The sequence below is a fragment of the Mesoplodon mirus genome (genome assembly GCF_964341445.2).
Source record: "Mesoplodon mirus genome assembly, chromosome: 17".
In the NCBI taxonomy this organism is placed as follows: domain Eukaryota; kingdom Metazoa; phylum Chordata; class Mammalia; order Artiodactyla; family Ziphiidae; genus Mesoplodon; species Mesoplodon mirus.
In genome coordinates this window covers 64,498,775-64,511,721 of record NC_138993.1, presented here as the reverse complement: position 1 = coordinate 64,511,721, position 12,947 = coordinate 64,498,775, and the positions used below count along the sequence as shown (strand labels likewise).

At 41.6% G+C, this 12,947-nt stretch overlaps 1 protein-coding gene across 6 annotated transcripts in view; it reads right to left on the bottom strand.

Annotated features, from left to right (window-relative positions):
• The window catches only part of CLDN10 (claudin 10), a gene marked incomplete at its 5' end in the record, with an annotated part of 94,154 nt that continues 81,207 nt past the window's right edge, over positions 1-12,947 (bottom strand). For 3 of the 6 annotated variants that reach the window (XM_082602044.1, XM_082602045.1, XM_082602043.1), the window contains 2 exons: positions 1-293; positions 1,256-1,363. In XM_082602044.1, coding sequence (XP_082458170.1) covers positions 173-293; positions 1,256-1,363 — 229 coding nt within the window. In that variant the 3' untranslated portion in view covers positions 1-172. The remainder of the gene's footprint in view (positions 294-1,255; positions 1,364-12,947) is intronic. The other 3 variants (XM_082602047.1, XM_082602048.1, XM_082602046.1) reach the window with 1 other exon arrangement.

Sequence of the window (12,947 nt, the reverse complement as noted above, 5' to 3'; positions counted from 1 at the left end):
GATTAGTATGTAACTATGTAAGAACATTTACATCTGATAATCAACAAGTTCTTCAAATTTGTATTTTAAAAATAGTTTGAGTGTTAATTGTAGGAGGGCCTTGATGGCAGCATTCTGTGAACAGTTCACGTTTAAAACAAGCTCAAGACACGGCTTGCGGGCAGTGCTCTTTTTAGACGTAAGCGTTTTTATCAAACTGTTTTGAAGGGTTTGTGGTTTTAAAATCTTCTCCACCGTGATACTTTGTCCGAGAAGACATGACAGATGTGGCCCCATTGTATGTGTATCCCATTCTGCAAGGCAAAACACAGTTTGGTAGATTGTCTTTTACACGTAGGTCAAACAAAAATGGGAAGAAACCATTTTGCCCCTATTTCTCTCATAGCTAAGTTTGTCTTTCCCTTTTAGCTTTCTTCCCTTCTCTATCTCCCCAAGAAATATTTCAATGTCATTTCTGAACAGCTGGTGTGACCAAGAGAATCTGCAGAAGAAACTCATGGCTTCTTAATTTGTTCAGTTACTCTCCTTCAAAACTTAGTTAAGGACTTCCCTGGTGGCACTAGGGGTTAAGAATCCGCCTGCCAGTGCAGGGGACACGGGTTCGAGCCCTGGTCTGGGAAGATCCCACATGCCGCGGAGCAACTGAGCCTGTGAGCCACAACTCCTGAGCCCACGTGCTACAACTACTGAAGCCCACGCGCCTACAGCCCGTGCCCCACAACAAGAGAAGCCACCGCAATGAGAAGCATGCGCACCGCAACGAAGAGTAGCCCCCGCTTGCCGCAAGTAGAGAAAGCCCACGCACAGCAACGAAAACCTAACACAGCCAAATAATAAATAAATAAGTAAACTTATAAAAAAAGAAAAATACTTATTTAAAACTCATCTTCCTGGAACCTAGGAGACTGTGGTGACCTTAATCAGCAATTTCTGCCTATGTGAAAATTCTGATGAGGCCAAAGTGAAGAATAGACCCCCAGAGTTAGACCCAGATTTCTACTTACATCAATAGCTTTGGAATGTAAGAATGTCAAGCTCTGGGTTTTTTTTTTAATGAACTATAATTATATTTATTCTATTCATTATAATATTTACTATATTAAATGTCATATTTACTAGATATTCCTAACCTTTCCCAATTCTGGGTTTTTGAAGTTTCTAAGAATCATATGAACAATCTATAATTTGTCCCACATGTAACAATTTAGAATAGTACTGTACTTTTTAACAGGTCGTTTTTGTCTCTTTTTCATACCTGGGTGCTTTGTTGTTGTCAGATATTGAAAAGCAAAATATGACACCACCAATTATGCAGAGTGAGGCTCCTGCCCATCCAATAAACAGAGCAGCTCCTAATTCATACCTGTGAAGAAGTATCACACGAGTATAAAAGCTTACTCATTGGGGAGTAAACAGCGCTTAACACTACTAGGCAACACTTATTAAATGCTCATAATACATTTTTGCTATTGGAGCTTGTACAGGAAGTAATAACATCTGTATGTGTATAACGCTTTAAACTTTTCTCAAAGCATTTTTATAGCCATCACTTGACTATACCTTCCCAACATCCCGAAAGGAAGATGAAGGCATCCCTGCGGGCAAAGCAGGAGCAGTCAACTCAAGCTGGGGCCTCCTGGCCTATCAGCATCTTTCCTCTGGGCTCTGCCTGAAGCTCACAAAGGTTTCCATCTATTTATGCTGTCACGCGGGCTAAACCATTAAGGCAGACTCCAGTTAGAAAAGGGAAAGTTGCCTTTGCTTTCATTTTAGTTCAACTCAGGGTTTATCAAGCACGTGCTGTGTGCAGTCATGTGCAAGGTACTGAAGGGTTGCAGACCATGCCACCCCAAATGTGCCACTTTGGCAACAAGGATTATTTTGAGCTGAAAGCAACTGAGAAGAAACAGGTACGGGGAAAGCTCTCTGCCTCCCCACCAACTGCCTAAAAGCAGGACATAAATTTGTAATGCTGTTCCCTATCCCCTCTCTGCCAGGAAGGACAGAAGTTACTTCCCGGAGACACTGTACACGCTGCTCAGCCCACAAATGGCACCAGAGCAATCTATGTAACAAACTTCACTAACTCTCATCTTCCATTAGTTCCCTCATCACATGCCTTCCCATAATCTGTGCCTCTAGAAGCTCAAAGTCCTTTTCCTTTGTCTTGCCACTTCTCTACAAATGTATTGTTCTTTTGTTAAGATGCTATATAACCCTTTGAGTTACGCATCACTGGGTACTCCCATGTGTATGTGTGACGCACATGTTAATGAACTCTGGTTTTCTCTTATTAATCTACCTTTTTTTCAGTCTAATTTACAGGGTCCCAGCAGAGAATCTAGGAGAGTAGAGGAAAAAATAGTTTTTCTTCTTCTACAGTGTCAGTGAAAGGTCAGTGAAAGGTACAGCCTCATCTTGCTTATCACTACAATCTAGTAAGAGATGAATAAAAAACAACTATAATTTAGTGACAGATTGCTGTGCAGCATCTCCTAGATGGCAGACCACAGTACTCCGCTCATGACTAGAACAGATGCAAAGATAAGTAAGATAGCCCCTGCCTTGGAGAGGTCACCATACAAATGTACAAATATCGCTACTGAGAACAACAAAGGAAATCACAGCTGAGTGCTGGAGGAAATGTTTTAGGGGAGGAATATATATACATTTTATATATATATATATATATATATATATATATATATATATATATGTTTCAGAGAAACATAGAGATATATATAGATCTATATATAGATACGATATATATATGTTTCAGAGAAACAAATAAGGAATGAGGAAAGTATACCAAATCTCGGGCTGTAGTGTTCTCATGTCTGCCTATCCTTTTCCTGAAGAATAGGGTTTTTTTTTTACCTTTTTTCTTTTTTTTAAAATAAAGAAGTGATTCTCAAACTCTTTGAGCCCACAGACCGCCATCACAAGGCAAAAACTGATGGGCGACATTCCCTACCTAATGGTGCTTTTCAGTGTCAAATGAAGTCAGAGTGGGAAGGGTCTGTTTTGATCATACAGAATCCACAGAGGGGCTGAGAACGGAAAGGAAGAGGTGAGAGTAAGAGGGGAAAGTCAGGGCCAAGGTCAGCCTGTCCCCCTGAACCAAGTGCAGGGCCAGGGCCAGGCTTAGGTGGCCAGCAGCTGGCGTGAGTGACCTGTGCCTGTCCTGAGCTTTGCCTCATCCCTTTCTACATGCTGTGGTGCTACGTCTGAACTCCCATCTGGGCAGGCACAGGCAGCAGTGGTGGTGTGACAGTGTGGCCCCGGCCTCCAGCCAGCAGGAGCAGGAAGCAACATTTACACAAGATGAGGGCCTTGTGGTCCACGTGCCCGTTTCCAGAGCCGGCTTCTGAGGTACTTCACAGCCTCCATTTGCAACTGGGAATGGGTGACGTACACAGTACACGCTGCCTTGTGATCCCTTCTTTTCTCACTCTTGTGTTGCCTTCCCTGGGAAATCAAATTGAGAGCTAAAGGAAGGAACAGCTGTCAGCACCTCATCCTGCCCTGGAGCACTGATTAGGCTCTGGGAACCAAGAAACTTCTTGAACTGTGCCAATCAGACACCGTAGCAGAAACAGAAGGTTGATGTAAGTGGGGAAAAACCCCTTCGGTCTGCACAAAAACCAGCTCAAAAGAGGACTGAAGAGTGAAGGGCACAGGTGAAAACAAAAGAGCTGTGGCAGATCAAGTGTTAAACTGGAAGTTCTATAAAAGATACCTTCATTAAATATCGTGTTACACATCTAAAAAGGATATCCTGGATGTCCACAATCAACCCTTCTTGTATGATGTTTGGATGAGATTACACACATAAAACGAGCAGAGGGGCTGCCAAGGTGGAGGTGCCTGTCACCGGACCTCTTTAAACATCTGCAAGTCCTACAGCAAGCTGGCATCAAGTCCGTCTGCTGTCATCCTTTTACTGCAGAGACAACTAAAGGATGAGCATAGTGAAAATTTCTACTTGGAGGACATGAGGATAGGATTACAATCTAATGATACTTTCTATTTTTCTTTATTTTTCCCCCCAGAGCTTAGGCTGTTTTCTCTCCTGAAACTATGCATTATTATTTAACTCTCAATATAAATACTCCTGGAAGAAACAGTCTGAGATTTTTTCCAAAATATTTAGCTTTCTAAAATAGGATGCCAGTGCCAGGCATCATGGTTAAAAGTAAGTCTCTAATTATTAATAATAGTCCATTACGGGTTGGGGTGGTAGAAATCAAACCACAGCGCGGCACTATCAATTCATTTAAAAAGAGCAGGGACTTCCCTGGTGGTCCAGTGGTTGAGAATCCAGGCTCCCAGTGCAAGGGGCCCGGGTTTGATCCCTGGTTAGGGAACTAGATCCCGCATGCCACGACGAAGATCCTGCACACGGCAACAAAGATCCAGCGTGCCGCAACTAAGACCCGGAGCAGCCAAATAAATAAATAAATATTTAAAAATAAAAATAAAATAAGAAGAGCATACAAATGTGTAGAAATCAGAGGATAAATTACCCAAGCAGTTCAAATGTTGGAAACTATGTCTTTATATTCATTTAATCATCTTGAAACTTTCTGAGGGGATTTAAGAATCGTGAGTTTGGCTCGTATCAAAAACTGGTTCACTTATTCCTGTTTTTAAATTTATTTTTAGATTTTCTTGAGGTCACTAAATATAGACTCTATTCCAAGGAGAATATCATTTCCTTTTGAACTTCTTATGAATTCTGTCAGAGACAAACATCTAATAAACAGAACCATTTCAGAGCTGAAGTCTCTAAGAGATTCCACGTCTATACCAATAATTTTTAACAATTTGGATGTGAGGGCTTTTGTGACTTGGTTCTTTCTCTTACAGAGACTTTTTCTTCTTCATTCTGTTGAAAGACACGTATAGCAGACTTATTCAACAGTGACTTGAATTCACACCCATCAGTGTACGTGATCTGGCAAAAATGGCCTTGTATTATTGAAAGACAGGATTGAAGGTGAGCCATGTACCATCCACTCGTTTGTTCCGGGCAACGCCTCCTTTAACATTTATCAGGAAACTCTGTCTCTGCCTGGAAATCTTTCTTCATTTTTGGTAACAGGAAGAAGCTGACTTCAACACCTCAGATGATTAGCCAAATTTCAGATGATCTGTTGCCGGTCTGTCTTTTGTTAACAATATCCTCCTGGCCCTAGACCAGCTTTCCCACTAGGAGAGGCCTCTTTATTGAGCTGTTAAAATCGCCAAAGTTTCTTCATTATTCTGAAAGGCTATCAAATTGCTTAGCACCAGACAGATCCAGGACCATCAGGCTAGGGACATAACTTCGTTTTACAGATCAGAACACTGCTTTTGGAATATCTCTCAGACATTCTGCTCAATGGATAGGGCTCATCAAAGCTGCCTTATTACCTTAATTCATGTATATAATTGAATGTGAATCTAGTAAACAATAGGGAAAATTTTCTCTTCTATACAGAGAAAGTAAAACACAGATTGATCACTTATTATTTTCCCAAAAAAGAACCATAAAGATCTAAGGCATTAAAATGTACCCTGAATTACTAGATGAAGTTAATTCTTATTCACCTGGCTGTACCTGGGGCTCCCAGCTACTGGTCACATCTTCATTTCCTGTTGACGGAGCCAGAGCTAGAACCACACCTGGCCTAAATTCTGATGCATTTCATACTTTGCCTCCTATTTCAGCCTCGTAACCTGCACAGTAATCCTGAGGGAACGGATTGAGGGACACCTCTTATTTTCACCAACTCCCTCTGTCTTTCTTGCACCCAAATCCCTGTTGTGACTTGATTTGCCATCCACGGGGAGCTGGTGTAGCCTACCCTGGTCACCAGCACAGAAATAACAGGCCAGGCATTGTGCGAACCATGTGTTTCAGGATAGATGAGAGAACACAGCTATGTTCTTAAGGATCTTACAGTCTAGTGGGGATGGTCAGACATTAGGCAAATAATTATAGTAAACTGTGATGAAACTTAACAATAGAAGCAGAAGAACATGTTTTTGTAAAGTAAACGTTAACTGTTCTCCCAAACCTGTAAAGATGTGATTCAAGTAACAGTCCACCACAACAATAGCTCAGCTATTACCGTCAGCTCACTGTACTAGGATTCTGTTTTGTGTGCTAAGTTGTTTTGGCATGTATTATCATATTTGATCTTCATTACAATCCTGAGAGAGAGGTCTTCCTTCAGTCATTCTACAAATGAAAAAAAACTGAAGCTGAGGGAGATTAAATTACTTTCCTCCCCATACCTCAGCTACGCAAATAGTAGAACCAGGATTTAAAACTCGTAACTACGATCCCAGTCCCCGAGCTCTTAACCAACACTCTTTCTCCCTTTTGTGTACACCTTAGCTAAGTAAAAGATGGGATCAATGTGAAAAAACACAATCAGTACAATGTGTTTTCAGCTGTCATTTCAGAAAGATGTGTTGTGTCTCTCTCTGGCTCATTGGGTTCTCAGTGGCTCTAGGGTATGGAATTTTTTCAGAATTCCCTCAGGCTGTCTTTTCACCCAGCACAAAAAGAGGTGAGTGTAATAATTAAAATCAGGGCTCCTTGTACTTGAAAAAAGAAAATGCAGCTCCTCCAAACACAAAACAAAAACTGTTTAACAAATGAAAAAACCCTCATCCTTTTAAGATCCCCAGAGAAAAGTGAGCTTGCTGAAGGTCACAGAGCTAGAAGCTGAGTCTTTTGACATCAAGGATAGTCTTTTTTCAAACATACTGTCCTACTCCTCATTTTAATCAAGGGTGGTAGCAGCCAAAACATTCCAGTTACCTTAAAACAACTAAATATGTTTTTAAAAAGTTTAAAGTTTAGGAAGCACACCCATATATTATCAATGTTAACATTTTAAAATTGAATTTCATTGGTATACCAATCTTTTAAAGATTACCATCAAAAAGAAACTTTCCTCAACTCATAGGCTTATATAACCCAAGGTCTATATAACTGCATGGATGGATTTTATGTAAACAAGCATTCTACAGGCATTATCTACAAACATACATTTCCCCCAAATACTCCACATTCTTTTGGGGTCCCAGGCACCGGAAGCAGGCTGTTTAGTGCCCACCGACCCGTGTATTTCCCGAGGCTGCTGCAGTCTCTCCTCTCCTTATGCAATTCACATCAGTTAACAGTTTGCTCAGCAGTCTGGATGATGCCACAAGATTTCCTACCCAAAGCTTCCTACGGGACTATGAAATAGCAGAAGGTGCCTCGCAAATGGTGGCTCGAGTAGAATGGGATCATTTAAATGATAAGCACCTACTTGCATATGGAACCTTCACAGAGAATTCTCAAATTTAGGAAACTCAAAATAAAGACTGATTTTTCTGTGTGTCAATTCTAAATTGCTTTTCAATGTTCGTAACAGGCACGCATTCTTTTCTCTGGTTTATAGTTTATAACAGACATGCGTGCATTACCTTTCCGTGTGTTATGAGTTATCATTAGGGTAGTTCAGAATTCTATAGACTGTATGTTAAGAACAGGTAATCACCTACCATGTGCCCCTGTCGGGGTGCTGTCTATATGTTACTTTCTTTAATCCCCCTAACATTCAGAAGCAGCAGGTGCTATCCCCGTTACCCAGAGGAAGCAATTGCATCTTCCCTAAGATCACAAAGGAGCCAGGGCCAGGGCCAGGAGCTGAGCAGAGAGTGAACTTGAAAACCCACCTCTTAACCTCTCTGCCTCGTTCTCTCTCTAACCGTGTGTAAAGTGCACAGTGAGTGTCTTTACAGGAGTTCTGATTCTTGCCGATTACTCATGGAAATTTTATAAACTATCCACAGTATAACTTAATATAATATTAGTCAAAGTAAACTGTAATTTAAAAGGACCACCTCCTGTCCCCAAAATTACACAGTTCGATTCAAAAACAAATCTGTTACTGAGCAACATCCATGCCATTGATCTCCATTCGTGTGGATAACTGGGGGTTTACTGGGCCTTGATTTTAAGTGGGAAATGATGTGCTGAGTCACAACACTCAAAGTAGGCACAGTAACATGTTCTCACGCAAACTTCCAAGTCTGAATAAACTGACACTGCAGAGGGGGGCTGTGCTCCAAGATGGGGAATTCCTAAAACAACCAGGGCTGTCCTGTGACACCTGGGGCCATGACCAGCAAGAGTCTGTGGGTGTGAAGGTGGGTTTGCACATCTGTTTGTGTTGAAGGAAGAAAATACAGATGGATTTGCAGCAAAAAAGCGTGGGTCAATTAAAAGCATACCCTAGGGCTTCCCTAGTGGCGCAGTGGTTGAGAGTCCGCCTGCCGATGCAGGGGACACGGGTTCGTGCCCCGGTCCGGGAAGATCCCACATGCCACGGGGCGGCTGGGCCCGTGAGCCATGGCCACTGAGCCTGCGCGTCCGAAGCCTGTGCTCCGCAACAGGAGAGGCCACAACAGTGAGAGGCCTGCGTACCGCAAAAAACAAAAAAAAAAAACAAAAAAAAAAACAAAGCATACCCTACGTGATCTTCCGAATCCTCAGCAGACTGCCTGAAAATAGTTTAGAATCGAGCCTGGAGTTGGGAAGATGAACATAGGATGAGTTCTCATGAAAAGGGTCTCAGGAGTATCTATCCATTTGACAGTTTCAAATTGCTGCGTATCTCTAACTCAGAGCTGTGATGGAGATGATCAGAAATAAAGAGAAGGAATTACACAAGCCTTGTTTCTTTTAAATGCGTTCATGCTAGGTCCCTTACCTGCCTTCCACTTGAGAGTCAAGTGTCTTACAACAATTATCCTTTCCACTAGGCCTCCAACACTTCAATATACATTTCTCTGTGGCCACCCTTAATACAGCATATAAGATAATGACCTGCTACATTAATATCCTCTGTTTAAGGGTCAGTACCCTTAAAATTAATTTACTAGCATTTACTGAGTGCTTACTACATGCTAGGCACATTCTAAGTAGCTGAAATGTACTATCTCATTTCATCCTCACAATAACCTCATAGCTCTCATTCTTCCCATTTTACAGATGAGGAACACAGGACACAGAAAGGAAAGTAATTTCTTCAAGGTTACACTACTGATAAATGGCAGAGCTGGGGCTCCCTCCCAGGCAGTCCTGATCCAGCGTCCTCATCTTTAACCAGTGTGTAGGCTGCCTTCCTTCCCCATTCCTTTAACCAAATCTCCCCAAGCATACTCAGTCTTTCCACTCTAGGAGAGATGCAGACAGACAGACAGTGGTACACCACTGCTCACTGACCATCCTTGCTGGAAATGTCACGGAGTAGGGACTAGCTACAAGAGATGCCCAAATCAGCAAGACGTGGTCTTCGCTTAGAGATGCTCCTGATCTGGTTTGGAAGATGGACCGATAAGCAAGTGTCACTGCCCAGTAGGATTATAATCGGAGCACAAAGGGCAAAGGGAGCACCGAGGTGGGCACATTACGCAGAATGCAAGTCCTGCAGGATATGCAGGGGTTACCTGGGATGTGAAAAAAGGGAAGGAACGGGGTGGTGGTGCTAAAAGCTGAGTCACCAGAAAGCCTGGCAAACTGGAAGGAGTCGTGACTTCATATACTGGTCAATGAAAACAAAACACAGTTGCCAAACACTTGATTTCCAAGTATATTTTTAAGTCCTGCCAGCATGAACAAAAGCATCAGAGCAATTCTGATGATCTGAAGTGGCCAGTGCTTCCACAGAACAAAGTGAAATCACAGAGTAACACCTTCTTAATATTTAACAGTCAACTTCTGTTTTGTTCTTAACACTTGGCACTTCTATGGAATCCCTTATCTGAGAATCTATGAGCCTTTTACCGACATTAATTCATTCTCCAAATAACCTCATGATTGCAATAAGCTTAAGTACACAAACATCTATAATTCATTAAATTAAAATAAGGACAGAAGAGAGAAGTTAAATATCTAGGCAAGGTCACCCAGTGAGATCGATATTCCTTTCAACTTCACCCAGGAAAATGTGTGTAACCTAGAAACGTCCTTCTTGTATTGTCTATTGTGCATTGAACTTGACAGATGACAAGACTGAGGGAATCTATCGGGAAGTAGACAGCTGTTTACTTCTCTAACTACTAAATAACCACAATGATGAAAAGATTTTACCAAAGTAAAACTTAGATTCTAAAGTAGAAACTAACTGAATGAAGAATGCTAGAGATAAATAACTCCATGGTTTTAAAAGCTCTCAAAATACAAAGGCTGGAGTATGATAAGACCCAAATATGAATATCTGAGCCAAAACGTTCATGATAAATCTCATTGACTAAAAGAGAATAAATCTAAGATCACGATGTCCTGTTTCCTCAATTAAGGAAATTGGTTCAGTGCCCCAACTTTGCATGATTTGAAAAGAAGTTTCTTTATGCAGAACAACTCTTTAAGCCAATCAACTCTTCGGAACAGTCTATTTAAGAAAAAACAAAGCAAGACGCTCAGAAGTTAGTGGTTTGGACAACAAAGCCATGGTGGGGATATGTAATTATATTTCAACACAATGATACGGTGAATCACGCTAAGGAGTGCTTGTGACCATAAGCTTGCAAGAGGATAGATTTTTTTATGTGGTAGGTTTTGCTTTAATAAAAAGGAGGAAGTTGGTTTGAAACAGCCCAAAGGGAAGAGTTGAGAAATAGTTTTAAAGGCTTTGCAGGAGCCCATCCTGGAGCCATAAAACATAATCACAACTTGAATGGACACAGGGAAGTAAAACAAAAGGAAAAAATGGAGAAATGGCAGAAACAGCCACAGTCAGGTGAAGCTCTTTAAAGATTGCAATTCTGTCAAATGATTGTAGGCCGGAAGAAAAATCTTCCCCTATGAGTTGTGGGAAAGGAAGGGTTTCAGAAATAATTAGCCACTGAACACAAAGCCTACTACTGTTTGCAGCGCGATGGCCACAATCTTTATGCCAGCGATACACCAGAAGACACGGATTCTGTTCCCTCATCAATAAAGCACCTACACAGTTCCCTGCACATAGTAGGAATGTGGTGGGAACTCTGTGGATGAGCTTAGTTGTGTGTTTCTAACTTAGGCAACCAAGGTGAGTCTTATATAGGGATGTCCTTGAAATCCACCAAGAAGATTCAATTTACATGTTAGAGAATCCTCAAGAAAAACAGCAACAAGACTAGGTTCTGAGGCCTGAACTGTATTCCAGTGCGTTTTGGGACGAGTATTTGCTCACCAGAAATTTTAACTAGAGCCTGTGGCGAGCAGGTGCGCCTCATCGCCCTGCCTAAGGGCCAAACACATGCATGCGTATGCCACAGCCAGGCCATCTAGGACCGGAGGGAGCCACGCTGCTGGAGAAAGATGAATGCATGATAAGGGCGCGAAGAGAAGGGTGAGCCTGCCTCCCAGCTCCGTCCTCTCTGAGGCTTCCTCAGTCTGCTGAGATAATAGAAGGCTTTTCTGTTCATCCTGAAAGGACCAGTTCTACAGATCAGGATTTCACATACCGGGCACCGTGCTAGGCAAGTAAGAGATGAAATAGATGTTTTCTGACCTCAAGGAACTTACCCTCATGCAGATCCATGAAGACACCAAAGAAAGAGTCAGAACCCCCCCTAGAGTGGGGCCCTTATCCCAACTCTTCCAGGGCTGGCCCTGCCTTTGGCAGTGATTCTCCAACATATTCCTCTGTGTGTTCACGCACAAACTACATCAGAGGCACCACTTACTAAGTGCTAGCAAATGCCAGCTAGGAAGCCCTATCCCCTAGAATATGCCAAGATCAAAATCTCACTTTAAAAATTATGATATTTTTTAAGACCTACCAAGGGACTTCCCTGGTGGTGCAGTGGGTAAGACTCCGTGCTGCCAATGTAGGGAACACGGGTTCGATCCCTGGTCAGGGAACTAGATCCCACATGCTGCAACTAAGAGTTTGCATGCCACAACTAAGGAGCTCATGTGCCACAACTAAGGAGCCCTGGAGCCGCAACTAGGGAGCCTGCCTGCCACAACTAAGACCCGGTGCAACCAAATAAATAAATATTAAAAAAAAAAAACCTATGGAATCAGTCTACTTTGTGTTGATACCCAATTTGCAGCTTATTAATCTTCCTAATTTCCATCTCCTTCTCCTCCACTAGAGGCGTTGATAAAAGGAAAACAGATGACAGCAAGTTAGTCAACTGGTTGATTTTTATAGAAGTTTTATTTAAATAAAGTTTGTGAATTCCTGTAGGTGTCACATGTCATCTTCATGCCTCTTTTCTACCATTGTGGGTAATTAGCATCTGATCATATTTAACAATTCTCAACAGGCGTTGATAATTCCTTGTACATAAGTCATGGAGGGCCTTTCTTTGTGCCAGGCACTGCTGGGATAGAAATGTGAGTGAGCTCTGATCTCAAGGAGCTAAACATGTTCTCAATATGCAGGTTTTCTTTCTTTTTTTTTTTTTAATAAAGTCTGTATTTTTTGCTGTGAAGGACCTGTTATTTGCAAATATTACCAATTTGTAAGCCATGGTGTTTTTCATAATCCCTCACTCTTGTGTTTTTAATGACAAGGTAAATTGGCAAATTGTAGGTGTTATATTTTTAAGTCATTGAAGAAAAGAGCTAATAAAGACATCCATAAAGATAAGGTACATCTTAACTACTACACACAATTAAAAAGCAACCTTAATAATAGCTAACACAATACAGTTATTAATACAAGGTTTTTGCTCTTTTCTAATCAGGTCTAAGGGTATATATACACACTCTCTTAACTCTCACAGCAACTCTATGATTATCCTGATTTTTCAGACGAGAAAACAGACAGAGAGAGTAGTCATAGACAGAAAGAGGGATGCTGGTAAGCTCACAGTGGGAATGGAATAGTTCAAAGTAGCACCAAGAATGTAGAAAAGAGGAAAACCTCTCACAGTCCATAATTACTGAACTGAGTTTAACGAAA